Below are 19,412 nucleotides of genomic sequence, written 5' to 3'. Positions count from 1 at the left end.
TTAAGTTAGTTTTGGTTTCCCTGCCCCGGATGCAGGAGTTGGTAGCTCGCTGCAGCGGGTGGAGAGAGGCCTCTAGACTTCAGTTTCTGTTTCCTGTCTCTGGGCAGCAGCGAGAATTCCTCTGCCTCCCATTCTGCCATTCATTGTCTTGCCGGCAGCCAGCTGAGAGCAATGGGAAATGGGGGGTCCCAGCTGTCCTCGGTGCCTGCTCAGAAGCTGGGTGGGTTTATCCAGGAATACCTGAAGCCCTACGAAGAGTGTCAGACACTGATCGACGACATGGTGAACACCATCTGTGATGTCCTGCAGGCACCCAACCAGTTCCCCCTGGTGCAAGGAGTGGCCATTGTGAGTCCAGGGCTGAGGTTGGGGCTATGGAGGGCAGGAAATTCCACAGCGGCAGCAAGGCCGAGCTACTGGGTGCTGGGCGCCTATTATGTGTGAAGCCCACACTTGGGTGGGATGTGGTGTAGGAGTTTCAGGCTCTGGAGCAGGCTCTTGCTCCAGAGCTGTGTGACACTGGGCAGGCTACCTAACCTCTCTGTGCCTCAGTCTCTGAATCTGTAAAATGGGGAGAGGCATAGTACCCACTTCAGAGTATCATAAGGCTTGAGCACATCACATTCTTAGCAAAAGACTGGCACATAGTGCTCAGTGAACTCACCGTGATTACTCACTGCCATTTTCTTCTGTCCTTTCCACAGTACAGAGGAGTAAACTTATGGAGGCTAGAGAACTTTGATCAGACTATCCAGGTTGCCTTCTGGTTTCTTCGCAGCAAGGAGTGGCTTTCATCAGTTAGAAATATTTAGTTTTGTGGACACAAATCTCAGGACTGAGGCTGAAAATTCTGGACCTCTGGGGAGGAAGGGGGATTGGGGAGGTGCCAGGACCCTAGAATTGGGGGTGTGGGGGTCCTCATGGCCCAATACTACCCTCTTACCCTTCTGCGCTGCTGACGTCCCTTCTCTGCTGGTGCCACGCTTTTTGGTCTCTACCCCTTGCACACACCAGCTAGTGCCGCAATAAAGAAATCTAGACATGTGGTGTCCCCAGCCCTGGCTCAGGAAGCTAAGGCAAGTTTGGTTAACAGCGGTTGTCAGAACTGGGATTTTAAGCCTGGGTAACTGACTCGAGGGCATGCATGTTTAACCACTACACTATCCTGCCTCTCAATAGTGTTAACATTTTTCCTCACTGAAGTAAAACAGAAAAACTGCCCAGATCAAAGTGTCCAGCTTGATAGGTAGCCACAAACAATGTAACTGTGTAGCCCCCACCCAGATCCAGAAACAAAACATTCTCAGAGCCCCAGAACCCTGGGCCCCCAATCCAATCAATACCTCCAAACCCAAGTAGGCAATCTCCTGACTTCTAATAGCATAGACACCTTTTACCTGTTTTTAAACTTTTTACGAATATAGGGTGACCAACTATCGCAGTTTGTCCAGGATTGGGGTGTTTCCTGGGATGTGGGACTTTTGGTGCCAAAACTGGGAATGTAAACCAGGATGCATGGGTGACCCTATATAAATGGCGTCATGGGCTCTGTGTGCTTTAGTGCATGGTTTCTCTGACCGAAGATGTTTATGAAATTTATGTTGTGGAGTGCAGTTGTTTATCTTTTCACTGTTGTGTCAATTCCATTGTGTGAATATACCACATTTGTCCATTCTACTGCTTTTTAGTTTTACATAATTGTACATATTTATATGAGGTACACGTGATAGTTGAACATATGGATATAATGTGAAATGATCAAGTCAGGGTAGTTAGGATATCTGTCATCTCAAACATTTATCATTTCTTTGTGTTGAGGACAGTTCAGATCTTCTCTTCTAGCTATTTTGAAATATATAATAAATTATTGTTAACTATAGTCACCCCATTGTGCTATCAAACACTAGAATTTATTCCTTCTATCTAACTGTATGTTTGTATCCATTAACCAACTTCTCTTCATTTCCTTCTCCACTCCCCAGCCTCTGGTAACTATGATCCTACTCTCTACCTCCATGAGATCAACTTTTTTTTAACTTCCACATAAGCACATGCAATAATTGTCTTTCTATGCCTGACTTATTTCATTTAACATAATGACCTATAGTTCCATCCACATTGCTGCAAATGACAGAATTCCATTCTTTTTGTGTCTGAATAGTATTCTATCGTGTATATATATCACATTGTCTTTATCCATTCATCCGCTGATGGATATGTTGGTTGATTACATATCTTGGCTTTTGTGAATAGTACTGCAATAAACATAGGGGTACAGTTATCCCTTTTTTGGATAAATACCTAGTAGTGGGATTGCTGGATCGAATGGTAATGCCATTTTTAGTTTTTGAGAAACCTCCATACTGTTTTCCATAATGACTGTCCTAATTTAAATTCCCACCAACAGTGTGTAAGATTCCCTTTACTCCAAATTCTTGCTAGCATTTGTTATTTTTTGTCTTTTTGATAATAGCTATTCTAACTGGGGTGATATGATATCTCATTGTGGTTTTGATTTGCATTTCCCTAATGATAAGTGATGTCAAGCATTTTTTCACATACCCATTGACCATTTTGTATGTCTTCTTTTGAGAAATGTCTATTTAGTTCCTTTGCCTGCTTTTTAAATGGGATGGGTTGTTTTCTTTGCTGTTGAGTTGTTCAAGTTCCTTGTATATTCTGGATATTAAACCCTTTTTTGGAAAAATAGTTTCCAAATATTTTCTCCCATTCTACAGTTTGTCTTTTCAGTCTTGATTGTTCCCTTTGCCATGCAGAAGCTTTTCCATTTAATATAGTCCCAATTGTCTATTTTTGGTTTTGTTGCCTGTGCTTTTGAAGTCTTAGCCACAAAATATTTGTATAGACCAATATCCTGAAGCATTACTCTTCTGCTTTATTCTATTAGTTTTATTGTTTCCGGCCTTACATTTAACTCTTTAATCCATTTTTTAGTTAATTTTTTATAAGATGAGAGATGGGGGCCTCATTTCATTCGTCTGCATATGGATATCCAGTTTTCCCAACACCATGTATTGAAGAGAGTATCCTTTCCTCAATGGTGCTTTCTCAATCAGTTGACTGTAAATATGTGGATTTGTTTCTGCGTTCTCTATTCTGTTTCTTTTGGTCTACATGTCTGCTTTTATACCAATCTCATGCTGCTTTGGTTACCATAGCTTTGTAGTATATTTTGAAGTCATGTAGTGTGATGCCTCTAGATTTGTTCTTTTTCCTCAGTATTCTTTCAGCTATTTGAGATCTTTTGTGTTTCCATACAAATTTTAGGATGGTTTTTTCTATTTCTGTGGTATTTATAAGGATTGCATTGATTCTGTAGATTGCTTTGGATAGTATGGCTATTTTAACAATATTAATTCTTCCAATCCATGAGCATGGGATGTCTTTCCATTTGCTTGTGTCATCTTCAGTTTCTTTTATCAGTATTTTGTAGTTTTCATTGTAGAGATCTTTCACCTCCTTGGTTAAATGTATTCCTAGCTATTTTTTGTTAAATACTATAAATAAGATGCTTTCTTGATTTCTTTTTAAGCTAGTTCATTATTGATGTGTAGAATATGTTGATATTTTGGTATGTTGGTATGGTGTGTTGATTTTGGTATTCTGATTTTGTATCCTGCAACTTAACCAAATTTATCAGTTCTAAGAGGTTTTCTTGGTGGAGTCTTTAGGTTTTACTGTATAGAAGATCATGTGGTATGCAAAGAGGGGCAATTTGACTTTTTCTTTTCCTATTTGGATGCCTTTTATTTCTTTATCTTGTGTGATTGCTTTGGCTAGGACTTCCAGGATAGAGGTGAAAGCCTTTTTCAATTCAGTACGATGTTAACTGTGGGTTTGTCATATATGGACTTTATTATGTTGCGGTATGTTCCTTACATGCCTAATTTGTTGAGGGTGTTTAGCATAAAGGGATGTTGAATTTTACCAAATGTTCTTCTACATCTACTGGGATAATTATATGATTTTTCCTTCATTCTGTTGATGTGATGTGCAAATGTTCAACATTTGTTGACTTGCTCATGTTGAACCATCCTTGCATCCCTGGGATAAATCCCACTTGATCATGTGTTATCTTTTTGATGTGTTACTGGATTTGGTTTGCTAGTATTTTGTTGAAGGTTTTTGTGTCTATGTTCATCAGGGATATTGGCCTGTAGTTTTCTTTTTTGTTGTGTCTTTGGTCTGGTTTTGGTATCAGGGTAATGCTGACTTCATAGAAGGAGTTAGGAATAATTCCCCGATTTTTTTGGAATAGTTTGAGAAGAATTGGTATTAATTTTTCTTTATAAGTTTGGTAGAATTCAGCAGTAAAGCCATCTGGTCCTGGGCTATTCTTTGTTGAGGAACTTTTTATTACTGATTCAATCTCCTCACTCTATTGGTCTGTTCAGGTTTTCTGTTTCTTCCTGGATCAATCTTAGTAGGTTGTATGTGTTCAGGAATTTATCCATTTCCTCTAGGCTTTCCAATTTATTCACAATAGTTGTTCATGATAGTCTCTAATGATCCCTTGTATTTCTGTGGTATCAATCGTAATGTCTCCTTTTTTTATCCCTGATTTTATTTACTTGGGTCTTCTCTCTTTTTTTAGTGTACTTAGTCTAAGTAGTGGTTCATCCATTTTGTTTATGCTTTTAAGAAACCGACTTTTCATTTTGTTAATTTTTAGCCTCTATTATGTTTAGTTCTATTCTGATTTTTATTATTTCTTTCCTTCTGCTAATTTTAGGTTTGGTTTATTCTTGCTTTTTTTTGTTTGTTTTTGAGATTGATTTTTGCTTTTGTTGCCCAGGCTGGAGTGCAATGATGCGACCTCCGCTCACTGCAACCTCTGCCCCTGGGTTCAAGTAATCTTCTGCCTCAGCCTCCTGAGTAGTTGGGATTACAGGCATGCACCACCACACCCAGCTAATTTTGTATTTTTAGTAGAGACGGGGTTTCACTATGTTGGTCAGGCTGGTCTCGAACTCCTGACCTCAGGTGATCCACCTGCCTCAGCCTCCCAAAGTGCTGGAATTTCAGATGCGAGCCATATGCCCAGCCTTTCTTGCTTTTCTAATTCCTTGAGATGAACTGTTAGGTTGTTTATTTGAAATTGTTCTACTTTTTTGATGTAAGCATGTATTGCTTCCAACTTTGCTGTATCCCTTAGGTTTTGGTATGTTGTGTTTCCATTTTCATTTGTTTCCAGAAATTTTTTGGTTTCCTTTTAAATTTCTTAATCAGCCCAATGGTTGTCCAGGAGCATGTTGTTTAATTTTCATGTATTTGTACAATTTCCAAAGTTCCTCTTGTTCCACTGTGATCTATATCCATTGTGGTAAGTATCCATTAAGATACTTGACAGTATTTCAATTTTTAAAAATTTGTTGAGCCTTGTTTTATGGCCTACCATAGGGTCTATCCTGGAGAACATTCCCTGTGCTGATAAGAATGTGTATTCTGTAGCTCATTAAATAATCTGTAAACATTCATTAGGTCCACTTGGACTATAATGCAGACTAAGTCCAGTATTTCTTTGTTGATTTTCTGTCTACGTGATCTGTCCACTACCAAAAGTGAGATGAAGTTCCCAGTGATTATTGTATTGAAAGCCTCTCTCTCTCTCTCTGTTTAGCTCTAATATTTGCTTTACATATATCAGTGCTCCACTGTTGGGCGTATATATGTCTATATACATATATACACATGCTTATATTCTCTGGCTGAATTGATCTCTTGATCATTAATTATAAAATGTCCTTCTTGGCCGGGTGCGGTGGCTCAAGCCTGTAATCCCAGCACTGTGGGAGGCCGAGATGGGCGGATCACGAGGTCAGGAGATCGAGACCATCCTGGCTAACACGGTGAAACCCCGTCTCTACTAAAAAAAATACAAAAAACTAGCCGGGCGAGGTGGCGGGCGCCTGTAGTCCCAGCTACTCGGGAGGCTGAGGCAGGAGAATGGCGGGAACCCGGGAGGCGGAGCTTGCAGTGAGCTGAGATCCGGCCACTGCACTCCAGCCTGGGCGACAGAGCGAGACTCCGTCCCAAAAAAAAAAAAAAAAAAAAAAAAATGACCTTCTTTGTCTCTTTTTATGTTTTTGACTTAAAGTCTACTTTGTCTGATATAAGTATAGCTACTCCTGCACACTTTTGGTTTCCATTTGCATGGAATATTTTTTCCATTCCTTCACATTCAGTCCACATGTATCTTCACAGATGCAGTGAGTTTCTTGGAGGTAGCATATAGTTGGACCTTATTTTTTATCCATTCAGCTTGTCTATATCTTTTAACTGGAGAATTTAAACTGTTGTTTAATTCAGGGTTGTAATTGATAGGTAACAACTTACCCTTGTCATTTTGTATTTGTTTTGATTGTTTTGCACATTCTTTGTTCTTTTCTTTCTCTTTATTGCCTACCTTTCCAGTTGTTGGGGGTTTTGTAATGATAACATTTGACTCCTTTCTCTTTGTCATTTGTGTATCTGCTCTACCAGTGAGTTTTATACTTTTGGGTGTTTTCACGATGGTAGACATCATCCCTTTGCTTCCAGATGTAATGCTTTCTTAAGCATATTCTGTAGAACTAGTCTAGTGGTGATGAATTCCCTCTGTTTTTGCTTGTCCAGGAAAGGCTTTATTTCTCCTTGATTTTTGAAGGATAGCTTTGCTGGGTATAGTATTCTTGTCTCAAAGGGTTTCTTTTTTCAGCACTTTGAGTGTATCATCCTATTCTCTTCTGACCTGTAAGGTTTCTCCTCAGAAATCTGCTCTTAGTCTGAGAAGGATTCCCTTACATGTGACTTTATACTTTTCTCTTGCTATTTTCAGAATTCTATCTTTGTCTTTGTCTTTTGACAGTTTGATTATAATATGCCTGGAGAAGACCTTTTTGGGTTGAATCTATTTGAGAATCTTTGAGCTTCCTGTATCTGGGTGTCTAAATCTCTTGTAAGACATGGAAAGTTTTCAGCTATTACTTCATTAAATAGATTTTCTATGCCTTTTCCCAACTCTTCTCCTAGATCTTTCCAAATTTAAATATTTGATTGCTTTATGATTACCAATATGGCACATAGGCTTTCTTCACTCATTTTTATTTCTTTTTCTCTCCTTTTTTCTGGTTGGGTTATTTCAAAAGACCTGTCTTCAAGTTCAGAAATTCTTTCTTCTCCTTGATCTAGACTATTGTTAAAGCAGTGAGTTGTATTTTTATTTTATTCATTGATTTCTTCAGTTTCAGGAATTGTTTGGTTCTTTTTAACAATATCTATCTCTTTGTTGAGTTTCTCATTCAGAGTATTAATTATTTTCCTGATTTCTTTGTATTGTTTATCTGTGTTTTCTTGTATCTTACTGAATTTCTTTAATATCATTGTTTTGAATTTTTCTTAGTCATTGCATAGATATCATTTTTTGGGGGATCTGTACTGAAGAATTATTGTGTTCCTTTGGAGGTGCCATGTTTCCTTGCCTTTTCATGTTTCTGTGTCCTTACATTGATATCAGCACAGCTAATATAACAGTCACTTCTCCAATTGTATTTATTGGCTTTCATAGGGAAAGACATTTTCCTCTGCTGGGCATGGTGGCTCATGCCCATAATCCCAGTGACTCAGGAGGCTGAGGTGGGAAGATTGCTTCTGGCAGGAGTTTGAGGTTACAGTGAAATATGATTGTACCACTACACTCCAGCCTAGGTGACAGTGCAAGACCTTGTCTCTAAAAAATTAAATAAAAATAAAATAAGAAGATGTTTTCCTGTAGATGTGTCTATAGTGTTGGTTGAGTGGAGCACTTTGGCTTTGATTCTGTGTGGATACAGTTAGTGAAGCCTCCAAATGATTTCATTAGCATCAATGTTGTCTGTGAGTTCCTCAGTGTCTGACACTGTAGTTGTTAATGGAGTCTGTGGAAAGGCTGTGCTGGGAACAGGGACATCAGGCAGGCTGGTCTTCGAGCACCAGTGGTGACAACAGTGTGCCAGGCATGCTGGTCCTCAGACCCCCAGGCAGTGTATGTGGGTGCCAGTGCTGGTGTGTCCAGGTGGGCAGGGTTTCAGACTTCAAGGTAACATGTTCAGGTGCCAGTGGTAGCAGCAGTGGACTGAATAGGCAGGTCCTTGGGCCCCGAGGTGGCCTGTGTGGAAGTGGCAGCAGCAGGCCAACCTTCAGGCCCTCAAGTGGTGTACACAGGCATCATTGATGGCAAGCTGGGTAGGCTGGTCCCCAGGCCCTTGGGAGACACATGTGGTCACTGGTGGCAGGCAGAGTGGGCCCATCCTTAGACCTCTGGATGGTGTGTGCCTGTGCTGCTGGTGGTAAACAGGATGGGTCAATCTCCTGGCCCCTGGGCAGCACATGTGGATGCTGGTGGCAGGTGGGGCAAGCCTGTCCTCAGGTTCCCGGATGGTGCGTGCAGGTGCTGGCAGCAGGTGGGACAGTTTGACCCGCATACTCCCAGATGCGCACAGGCACCAGCAACAATGGTGGGTGGGGCAATCCTATCCTCAGGCCCTGGGACAGTAAGCACAGGTGCAATTGGTGGCAGGTGGGGCAGTTCAATCCGTTTCTTTTGTCAATAGCCATTTGAGTCACCTCCAGCTTGGGGCTAGTATGAAAAGTGTTACTATGAGCATCCCAGTCAGGTCTTTGTGGGGCAAATGGATGCCTGCCACTCAATTTTAAGACCATTTTTGGCTTTTACTTGAGTCGAGAAATACCACTGCTTGCTAGAGATCACTGTGACCCCAGAATCTAGAGTCTCACATCTGCTTCTTTGTCACTGGCAGGGTGGCTCCTATGGACGGAAAACAGTCTTAAGAGGCAACTCCGATGGTACTCTTGTCCTCTTCTTCAGTAACTTAAAACAATTCCAGGATCAGAAGAAAAGCCAACATGACATCCTCGATAAAACTGGGCATAAGCTGGAGTTCTGTCTGTACACGAAGTGGATGAAAGACAGTTTCAAGATTCAGAAGTCCCATGATGGGTTCACCATCCAGTTGTTCACAAAAAATCAGAGCGTCTCTTTTGAGGTGCTGGCTGCCTTCAATGCTCTGAGTAAGTATTCCTGGGTGTTGGGGGATAAAAGCCAAAGAAGGGGGTGCCAGATAGCCCCATGCAACCTCTAGGCCATGGGTGACATAGATACCACTGCTGCTTTCAAAAAATGGGAGACCATAGACCCTCAGGAGAGAAGAATCCTTTCTACCCTGGACTCGCTCTCTTCTCTAGAACTAACTTCTCCCCCATATCCTGACTGTCTTTGGAGAAAATGTTCTGGATTCTAGAATCTAAGGCAGAGCCTTTTAAGCCATACTGTATATATAAATCACCCAGAACCTTGTTAAAATGCAGATCCTGACTCAGAAGGTCTGAGTCAGGGCCCAGGATTTCATATTTCTAGCCAGCTCCATGATGAGCTGCTAGTCCACAGATCACACTTGCGGGTGTTGACCAGAGTCAGTGTTGGTTAGAGTGAAAGGATGAGGCAGACATCTGGGAAAAGTCCAGCTGGGGCAAGCATTTGAAGTCTGCCTTCCTACCAGGTCAAAATCAAGGCAACAACCTTCCACAGATAACTATCAAAGCTTGAGGGGTGCCTTGAACCCAACTCCTAAATCTCCAAGACCTGCCTACCTCTTGTGTCTCCTGTCTCAGCAAACATTCCCACACTCTTGCTTATTGTTAAAGTAACCTCTGCTTACCAGGCTTCTGGTTTAATAAAAGATGGCTACAATGACTCCATCTTAAAGCAAGTAGCTAGGCACTCACAAGGAACCTACAGGCTTAATACTTGGGTCTGAAAATAGCCACAGTCTAAGCTGACCACCAACTATAATTGCAGAATATTTATGGCCATACAAAACATCTCCCACTAAGCCTACAAAATGTCCAGATGTCCTAAAAGTGCAGCCCACTTAAAGTCAACATTAATGAGCAGGCTTAGGTTGAAGGATTAATGGTCATCAATACCACTGTTAAGAAGAAAGTTCTTAGCCAAATTGAATTTAATAGAGTTTAACTGAGCAGACAAATCACGAATCTAGAAGCCTCCCGAGCCAGAGTAGGTTCAGAGAGTCTTGAACACAGTCATGCGGTGGAAGAAAGATTTATGGACAGGAAAAGGAAGTGATGTACCGAAAAAGAAAGTGAGGTACAGAAGCAGCCAGACTGGTTATAGCCCAGCATTGGCCTTATTTGAACGAGATTTGAGCAGTTGGCCACCTTTGATTGGCCAAAACTCAGTGATCGGCACAAGAGTAGGTTGCAGTCTGTTTGCACATCCTTTTAGGTTATAGTTCACCATGTACAGAGAAATTTTAGACCAAACTTAAAATATGTAAGGAGGCAGCTTTAGACTAAACTTGACTTAACAGCACCAATAGCCCCTACCTTTACTGAGCACCTCTGCACATTCCAATTTTAATTATAGCTCCTTAGAGTTTCTTATAAACAAAGACACTAACAAAAAAAAAATGGCACATTCTTCCTTCTCCTGTCTGAGGACACCCTACCCTGTAACAAAGTAGTTTCTAATAAATTTGCTTCTTTCACCATACTCTGTGCTTGCCTTGAATTCTTTCCTGCATGAGATCCAAGAACTCTCTCTTGGGATCTGATTCAGGACCCTCTTTTCCAGTAACGCTATCACCGGTAAACCAAAAGTATCTGAGACAGGTCTCAATCTATTTAGAAAGTGTATTTGCCAAGGTTAAGGATGTACCCATGACACAGCCTCAGGAAGTTCTGATGACATGTGCCCAAGGTGGTCAGGGTACAGCTTGGTTGTATACGTGATATGGTTTGGCTGTGTCCCCACCCAAATCTCATCTTGAATTGTAGCTCCCACAATTCCCACATGTGATGGGAGGGACCTGGTGGGAGGTAATTGAATCATGGAGGCAGGTCTTTCCCATGCTGTTCTCATGATAATGAATAAATGTCATGAGATGTGATGGTATCATAAAGGGGAGTTCCCCTGCACAAGCTCTCTCTGGCCTGCCACCATGTAAGACGTCCCTTGCTCTTCCACCATGATTGTGAGGCCTCCCCAGCCGTGTGGAACTGTGAGTCAATCAAACCTCTTTCCTTTATAAACTACTCAGTCTCAGGTATGTCTTTATTAGCAGCATGAGAACAGACTAATACAATACATTTTAGGGAGACATGAGACATCAATCAATGCATGTAGGAGGTACATTGGTTTGGTTTGGAAAGGCAGGACAACTCAAAGTGGGGGCTTCCAGGTCATTGGTAGATTTAAAGATTTTCTGATTGGCAAGTGATTGAAAGAGTTATCATCAATAGAAAGGAATGTCTGGGTTATGATGATAAGGGGTTGTGGAGACCAAAGTTTTATCATGCAGCTGAAGCCTCCAGGTAGCAGGCTTCAGAAAGAATAGATTGTAAATGTTTCTTATCAGACAAGAGCCTGTTCTATCACTAATTCCAAAAAAAGAGGGAGGTATCATGAGGAATGTCCAGCTCCTCCTTCCCATCATGGCCTGAACTGGTTTTTTAGGTCAACTTTGGAATGGCTTTGCTGAGAGGAGGGGTCCATTCAGATGATTGGGGAGCTTAGAATTTTGTTTTTGGTTTATACACCTAAGCCAGGATTGTATCTCCAACTCCCCCATCTCCTCACTCACAGCCCATCACTAAGTCCTTCCAGTTCTGCCTAACTTGCTCCTAAATCTGCATCATTTCTCTCCCTTCCCACTGCTACTTCCCTAATCAGCGTCACCACCAGAGATGTGGTAATGACTTCTTAATAGTCTCCCTGTCTCCTCTCTCACTCTACCCTGCAGCTGGTGCTCTCTTTCCATGCACAAATATCATCGTGTCACACACTCTGCCTCTAATAGCTTTTCATTGCATTTAGGAAGTTGACCAAAAAGGCCAAACTCTGTAAAATATTTTAAGAGGTTTTTTTTCTGAGCCAAATATGAAGACCATGACCTGTGACATAATCAGAAGTTCCTGAGAACATGTGCCTAAGATGATCAGGTTACAGCTTGATTTTTATACATTTTAGGGGGACAGAATTTACAGGGAGAAACATAAATCAGTACACATAAGGTATGCATTGGTTCAGCCTGGAAAGGCAAGATATCTCAAAGCAGGGTCTTCCAGGTCATAGGTGGTTATAAAGATTTCCTGATTAGCAGTTGGTTGAAGGAGTTCAGCTTAAGAAAAGGGGAGTTGTGGAAGACAAGTTTCTTATTATGTAGATGAAGCCTCCAGGTAGCAGACTTCAAGGAGAGTAGGTGGTAAATGTCCCTTATCAGACCTTACAGGTGTCAGACTATTAGTTAAAATCTCTCCTGAATCAGGAAAAGATCGGGAAGGGGAAGGGGATTCTCCACAGAATGTTAATTTTTCCACAGGACACAGCTTTGCAGGGCCATTCCAAAATGTGTCAAAGAAATATATTTTGGGCCGGGCACAGTGGTTCACGCCTGTTATCCCAACACTTTGGGAGGCCAAGGTGGGCAGATCACCTGAAATTGGGAGTCTGAGACCAGCCTGACCAACATGGAGAAACCCTGTCTCTACTAAAACTACAAAATTAGCCAGGCGTGGTGGTGCATGCCTATAATCCCAGCTACTTGGGAGGCTGAGGCAGGAGAATCGCTTGAACCCGGGAGGCAGAAGTTGCAGTGAGCCGAAATCACACCATAGCACTCGAGCCTGGGCAACAAGAGTGAAACTCCATCCGAAAAAAAAAAAAGAAATATATTTTGGGGTAAAATATTTTTGATTTCCTTTAGGGCCTGTTATCTGTCAGGCGATGCCAGAGTTAAGTTGGAATTTGGTGTCATACTGCTACAAAGAGTCTGTTCTGTCAGTCTTGGAATCTCTATTTTAATGTTAGCGTTTGTCAATTGTGCCTGAATTCCAAAGGGAGGAGAGTATAATGAGGTGTCCGAGACCTCCTTCCCATTATGACCTGAACTAGTTTTTCAGATTTCTTTGGGGGTTCCCCTTGGCCAAGAGAGGGGTTCATTCAGTAGGTTGGAAAGGCTTAGAATTTTATTTTTGGTTTACAAGGATAAGGATCCAACTCCTCAGCAGGACAGGACTTTGATGATCTGGCAGCCCCTACTGACTTACCTCTCCAGCTATACCACTCACTACCAACTAACTCTTTATGCTGCAGCCACTCTGGCCTTCCCTGAGCTCCCCAAACCCACATGATGCTAGCTCAGCTTGAGACTTTGACCCATACTGGTCCTTTGCCTGAAACATACTTCCCCCAGCCTTTTATTTTTTGATACCTCCAACTCATCCTTTAAGTCCTCTGGCTCTCTACGTCTGGGTTAGATCCACTTTCCACATGCTCCAGTAGCAATTTGTGCTTTCTAAATCATGAGATTTATCACCTTGCAAACCCCAAATATCTGAGACAGGTCTTAGTTAGTTTAGAAAGTTTATTTTGCCAAGGTTGAGGACGGGCACCAGTAACACAGCCTCAGGAGGTCCTGACGACTCGTGCCCAAGGCGGTCAGAGCACAGTTTGGTTTTGTACATTTTAGGGAAACATGAGACATCAATCAACATATGTAAGATGAACAATGGTTCACTCCAGAAAGGCAGGACAACTCAAAGCAAAGTAGGACAACTCAAAGTGGGGAGAGGGCTTCCAGATCATGTGTAGATAAGAGACCAATGGTTGCATTCCTTTGAGTTTCTGATTAACCTCTTCCAAAGGAGGCAATCAAATATGCATTTATCTCAGTGAGCAGAGGGATGACTTTGAATAGAATGGGAGGCAGGTTTGTCCTGAGAAGTTCCCACCTTGACTTTTCCCTTTAACTGCGTGATTTTGGGGCCCCAAGATTTACTTTCCTTTCACAACTTACATGGAAATAATTTATTTAGCTTTCTCCTCTCCTAGACTATAAGCTCCATGAGGACAGGTCATGAGTATCTTGTTCTTCTATGATCTCTAGTACAATGTTCACCATTAATAATAGTTGTTGGATGGATGGATGGATCATGATGGATAAATGGATGGAAGGTAAATGGATGGACAAATGAATGTAGATGGATGGATGGATAGATAGATATTAAATATATGTATATATTTATAGATGAGGTAGATAATGGATAGTCTCAAGCACAAAGCATAGTCTCAAGTACAGGTGCACATATAATCACAAACTTAAACAATTCCAGGCTGGGCACGGTGGCTCATGCCTAGAATCCCAGTGCTTTGGGAGGCTGAGGCAAGAGGATTGCTTGAGGCTAGGAGTTTAAGATCAGCCTGGGCAACATAGTGAAATCCCATCTCTACCAAAGAATTAAAAATTAGATGCGATGGCATGCACCTGTATTCCTAGCTACTGGGGAGACTGAGGCAGGAGGATCACTTGAGCACGGGAGTTCAAGGTTGCAGTGAGCTTTTATCACACCACTATACTCCAGCCTGGGCAACAGAGCAAGATCCTGTCAAAAGAAAAAAAAAAAGAAAAAGAAAGAAAAGAAAAGGGGAGGGGAGGGGAGGAGAGAGAAGGGGAAGGGAAAATTCCCAAGCTGAAACTTAAGCCATTATTAAACAAGTGGGGAAACAGAAAAGCCCAGGTCTTCTAAGCCCATGGCCAGAGTACCTTCCATCACATATAGTTTTAAGGAATTTCTGGGTTACCAGGAACCATGAAGAACGATTAGCCCAGCCATCACTGATAAGGAGGAGACATACAGACATCCTGATAACTCACATTCACAGAAAGGTGGCCTAGCTTGGGGAAACATGTACCAGTTTGGGAGGTTAGCAGTTCTGAGTTCTTATCCTGGTCCTACTACTCACCTATGCCTGCCAGCTGTACAGTCAGACTAGAAACTAGCTTCCAGGGCCATTAGGATGCTCAGGGTTGGGGGTGGGAGCCTGCTTCAAACAGGGGCTGGAGTCAAAGCGGGAGACAGGTGCACTCATAAGTCTCATAGGAAAGTCCTCTCCTCCTGTTTCAAGTGCCATACTGGAAGACCTGGCCAGAGCGCCCTCTACTGGGCTCATCCCATCATGCAAGGATGGTGTGAGTGAGAAATAAGGTCTTCCCCACATGTGCTACCCAGAAGCTGCCACTAGATGGTAGTAGAGCTGCACATTCCAAATTACTGTACACTCCCTTTTCTGCAAGGAAACACAGGGTCACTTTCTGAGAAAAGCAACCTACAGGGGAATTGGTAACTTGTTTTTCTTTTTTTTTTTTTTCTTTTTTTTTTAAACTAAATGTTAGCCTAACTAATCTGGCCTATTTTTACACCAGGTCCAGGCTGGCTGTCTCCAATTCTGCATCTCTTTCCACTATTGCGTATCACCAACTCTCCCCCTAGGGCCTTTGACCCAAAGCAAGAAGTACCTATTTACTAGACTTACTGGAATTTCCATTATCCTCATCTGTAAATTAGTAATTGCAATTGCACTTGCCAGAGTTTTGTGAGGCTTGTATGTTTCACTGTACATAAAAGGCTTAGAGTAAACACACCATAAATGTTGGCTATTTATTATCATTATGGAGGAAGATAAGATGTTCTTTCTGTCAACCTCCCTGCATGCCAAGTGCCCAGAACCAGGCCTAGGGAGTCAGTAAATATCCATTGGGGTGTACGAAAGGAACAAGCTAGCTGCTTTCTCCTGGTTGCTTATCTAAATGTGTTTATGGGCCAGGGTGCTGGCTCACATCTGTAATTCCAACACTTTGGAAGGCCGAAATGGGAGGATCACTTGAGGACAGGAGTTCAAGACCAGCCTGGGCAGCATAGTAAGATGCTGCCTCAAAAAAAAAAAAAAAAAAAAAGCCAAACATGGTGGCACGCGCCTGTAGTCCCAGGTACTCAGAAGGCTGAGGCAGGAGGATCACTTGAGCCTTGAAATATATTTGAGGGTACAGTGAGCTATGATTGTGCCATTGCAGTCCAGCCTGAGTGACAGAGAAGACTTTGTCTCTAAAAGTAAGAATAATGATGAAACAAACCCAGCAGTTTTATATACCACTTTTTTGTTTTTGTTTCTGTTGGTTGGTTTTGTTTTGTTTTTTAATGAACATAGAAATTGACCCTTCTGATCTTAAAGCTTGAAACTTACATTTGTTTTATCTAAGTTCTTTCCTCAGAAAACGAACCTCAGACCTCTCAAAAAGTATCAAAGAACTGAAACTCACCAGTCACTGCATCCAGACAATGGGATGTCAAATCCCTTATTCCTCATGATTACCTCCTCACCCCTCCCTAATTCCCGTTTTCCTACACATAGGTACATTTCTTCCCTGCTGCATAGAACCCTAACTTTAGTCTGTCAGGGAGAAGGATTTGAGACTGATCTCCCATCTCCTCGGCTGCAGCACCTGATTAAAGCCTTCTTCTTGGCAACACTTGTTGTTTCAGTCATTGGCTCTCGGTGTGGTGGGCAGCAGGACCTAGACTGAACCCCTGGTGTTTCAGTATCAGTAATCAATCAATAAATGTGTTTGTTTTATTTTTAATTTTATTTGGAGACAGAGTCTCACTCTGTCACCCAGGCTACAGTGCAGTGGCACAATTATGGCCCAGTGCAACATCCGCCTCTCGGGTTCAAGGAATTCGCATGCCTCAGCCTCCTGAGTAGCTGGGATTGCAGGCATGTGCCACCACGCCCAGCTAATTTTTGTATTTTTGAATTTTAGGATTTCATCATGTTGGCCAGGCTGGTCTCGAACTCCTGGTGATCCACCTGCCTCGGCCTCCCAAAGTGCTGGGATTACAGGCATGAGCCACCGTGCCTGGCTAAATAAATGTGTTTATAAACAGTGGAGTTCAGCTAGCAAGAATGAAAACCCATTGATTAAACCAGCCTCTGTCCCCAGATCTCCACGGCCCTGCTGCCACCTTGCCTGCCTTCTCAAAGTCCCTGTACCCTGACACTCTGAAGTAAAATATTCACTAGATGGACTCAATGACAGAATATATTGCATGTAAAATATAAACTTTCCTTTCTTCCAGATGTATACTAATTATGCCAACACCAACAATTTTTTAAAGAACCCACTTGTTCCCTACTAATTTGGAGAATTCCCTTTCTCATTTATAATTCCATCTCTTATCCCTCCATTAGGTTCTGCTGATCTTGTCTTGGGTTAACACCATACCGTTTTCATTATAGTCATTTTAGATTACACTTTATTATCTAATGGGCCAAGTTGCCCTTTCCTATCATATTTTATGTAAAGGTACCAGTCCTCTGACTGATTAAACAAGGATCGTGTGCTGTTAAACTATAACTGACTTTCATTGTAGAGCAACCCTGGCTCTCTGAGACCAGGTTACATAAATACCAAAGTTCCAATTTCTCTTTCACATCAGGCTTAAATGATAATCCCAGCCCCTGGATTTATCGAGAGCTCAAAAGATCCTTGGATAAGACAAGTGCCAGTCCTGGTGAGTTTACAGTCTGCTTCACCGAACTCCAGCAGAAGTTTTTTGACAACCGTCCCAGAAAACTAAAGGATTTGATCCTCTTGATAAAGCACTGGCATCAACAGGTAATTTTCCAACTGTCTATATGTGGTTATCATTCATTTCCTTTTTATAGAGATAACTGACATCCAGTAAAGTGCAACAATCTTAGGTATACAACTCAATGCATGTTTTGCAATCTTACCAGCAACACCCAAATCAACATAGGGAACACTTCCTGCACCACAGAAGGTGCCTCAAGCCAACTGTCTCCCCAGTAATCCTCCCAAACAAACCCCTATTCTAACATCTGTCACCACCACAGATTAGTTTTGCTTGATTTTAAACAATATAAGTGGGATCATATAGTACATACTTTATGTCTGCCTCCTTTTGCTCAACAGTACGTCTGAGAGACTCATTTATGTGGTTGCAGGATCTTGCTCTGTTACCCAGGCTGGAGTGCAGTGGTGTGATATTGGCTCACTGCAACCTCTGTCTCCTGGGCTCAAGCAATCCTCCCATCTCAGCCTCCCATGTAGCTGGAACTACAGGAGTGTACCACCACACCTGGCTAATTTTTGTGTTTTTTGTAGAGATGAGGTTTTGCCTTGTTACCCAAGCTGGTCTTGAACTCCTGGGCTCAAGCTGTCTACCCACCTTGGCCTCCCAAAGTGCTGGGATTACAGACATGAGCCACAGCACCCAGCCATAGCAGCACTTTTTTTCACGTTTTGCCATATTTCATTTTATGAATGTAACACACATTTATCCATTCTGCTGCTTTGGGTCATTTTCAAATTGGGGCAATTTTCAAATAGATGATTGGGTCATTTTCAAATTGGGCAATTATGAATTAGGTTACTATGGATATTTTCCTACATGTCTTTTTGTGAATGTAAGCATTCCTTTCTCTTGGGCAAATAGGTAGCAGCAGAATTTCTGGGCTATCCAGTACACATATATGAATGTTGTGTACATATATGTGTGTAAATATATAAAATATATATGTGGTTTACTTGTTTTTTTGTTTAACCATAGCAAATCTTGCCAAATCATTTCCAAAATCTTACCAAATTATACTCCCATCAGCAAGATGTAAGTTTCAGGAATATTATCAAACCCAACTGGGGATCTGCCCACCCAGCACAGCAAAACCAAACACAGACTTTGGGATTACCGTGAGAGAGTGAGGCATTTATTGCAGGGAGCCACGCAGGGAGAATCGGGCAGCTCATGTTTAAGAGCCAAACTCTCCGATGGCTTACAGGTAAGTGTTTTAAAGGTGAGGGGACAGAGGTTACAGGCAAAGCCATAAATCAACACATGGAGACTGTAGATTGGTTTGACCTAAAAAGGTGGGACGTCTCCAAGCAGGAGGGAGGAGATGGATGGATGGCTCAGGTCACAGGATTCAAAGACTTTCCGATTTGTGATGGGTGAAATGGGCGAAGCTTTATCTAAAAATTTCAGATCAGCAGAAAGGAACGTTAGCTCTGGCTCGTAGGTGTGACCTCCTCCAAGAACCTCAGGAAGAAATTTAGAATAAAGAATGAGGTCAGGGTTCAATCCTCAGTTTCCCCTTATCTGAGGTCTACCTGCCAGTCGATTTGCTTGGTGGGGGCCTGAGTTTCTGAAAATCAACTCAGGGACAGGGACATACTTTAAGATGTTATCTTTAGTTTCTATAGGGAACAAAACATCTTCTGACTCTAGCTTCCTTGGCTACTGTTTTAAGTGACTATTACCTTCCTTTTTTGTTGTTTTAATTTTATTGGTTTTTTTTTTTTTTTTTTCACTGCTCCTGTAGACCCTGAACTACTATATTTTTGCTTATCAAGTTGCTCATTGACTTTTAAAGGCTAGTAGGGTGCCTGGAATTTCCCTCAAAAGAACTCCAGATTGTCCTTTATTTTTATGCTTGTGGGATGGGAGCAGTGGGTGGCCTGCAGCCCCCTAAGAGAGGT

The 19,412-nt window shown here is 42.0% G+C and overlaps 1 protein-coding gene across 2 annotated transcripts in view; it reads left to right on the top strand.

Annotated features, from left to right (window-relative positions):
* LOC105493381 (2'-5'-oligoadenylate synthetase 2) overlaps positions 1-19,412 on the top strand; it is a 33,274-nt gene continuing 13,862 nt past the window's right edge. The window contains exons 1-3 of one of the 2 annotated variants that reach the window (XR_011608828.1): positions 1-348; positions 8,799-9,381; positions 9,420-14,477. Coding sequence is in view for 1 of the 2 variants with exons in the window: in XM_011760969.2 (XP_011759271.2) it covers positions 172-348; positions 8,799-9,069; positions 17,353-17,531 (627 nt within the window). In the remaining variant the exon portion in view is untranslated. Of the gene's footprint in view, positions 349-8,798; positions 9,382-9,419; positions 14,478-17,352; positions 17,532-19,412 lie in introns of those variants that run through there. The other variant, XM_011760969.2, reaches the window with a different exon arrangement.

Source organism: Macaca nemestrina, chromosome 10 (genome assembly GCF_043159975.1).
Source record: "Macaca nemestrina isolate mMacNem1 chromosome 10, mMacNem.hap1, whole genome shotgun sequence".
Classification (NCBI taxonomy): domain Eukaryota; kingdom Metazoa; phylum Chordata; class Mammalia; order Primates; family Cercopithecidae; genus Macaca; species Macaca nemestrina.
The sequence above is the reverse complement of the archived record's forward strand: the minus strand, read 5'-3'. Positions and strand labels throughout refer to the sequence as shown.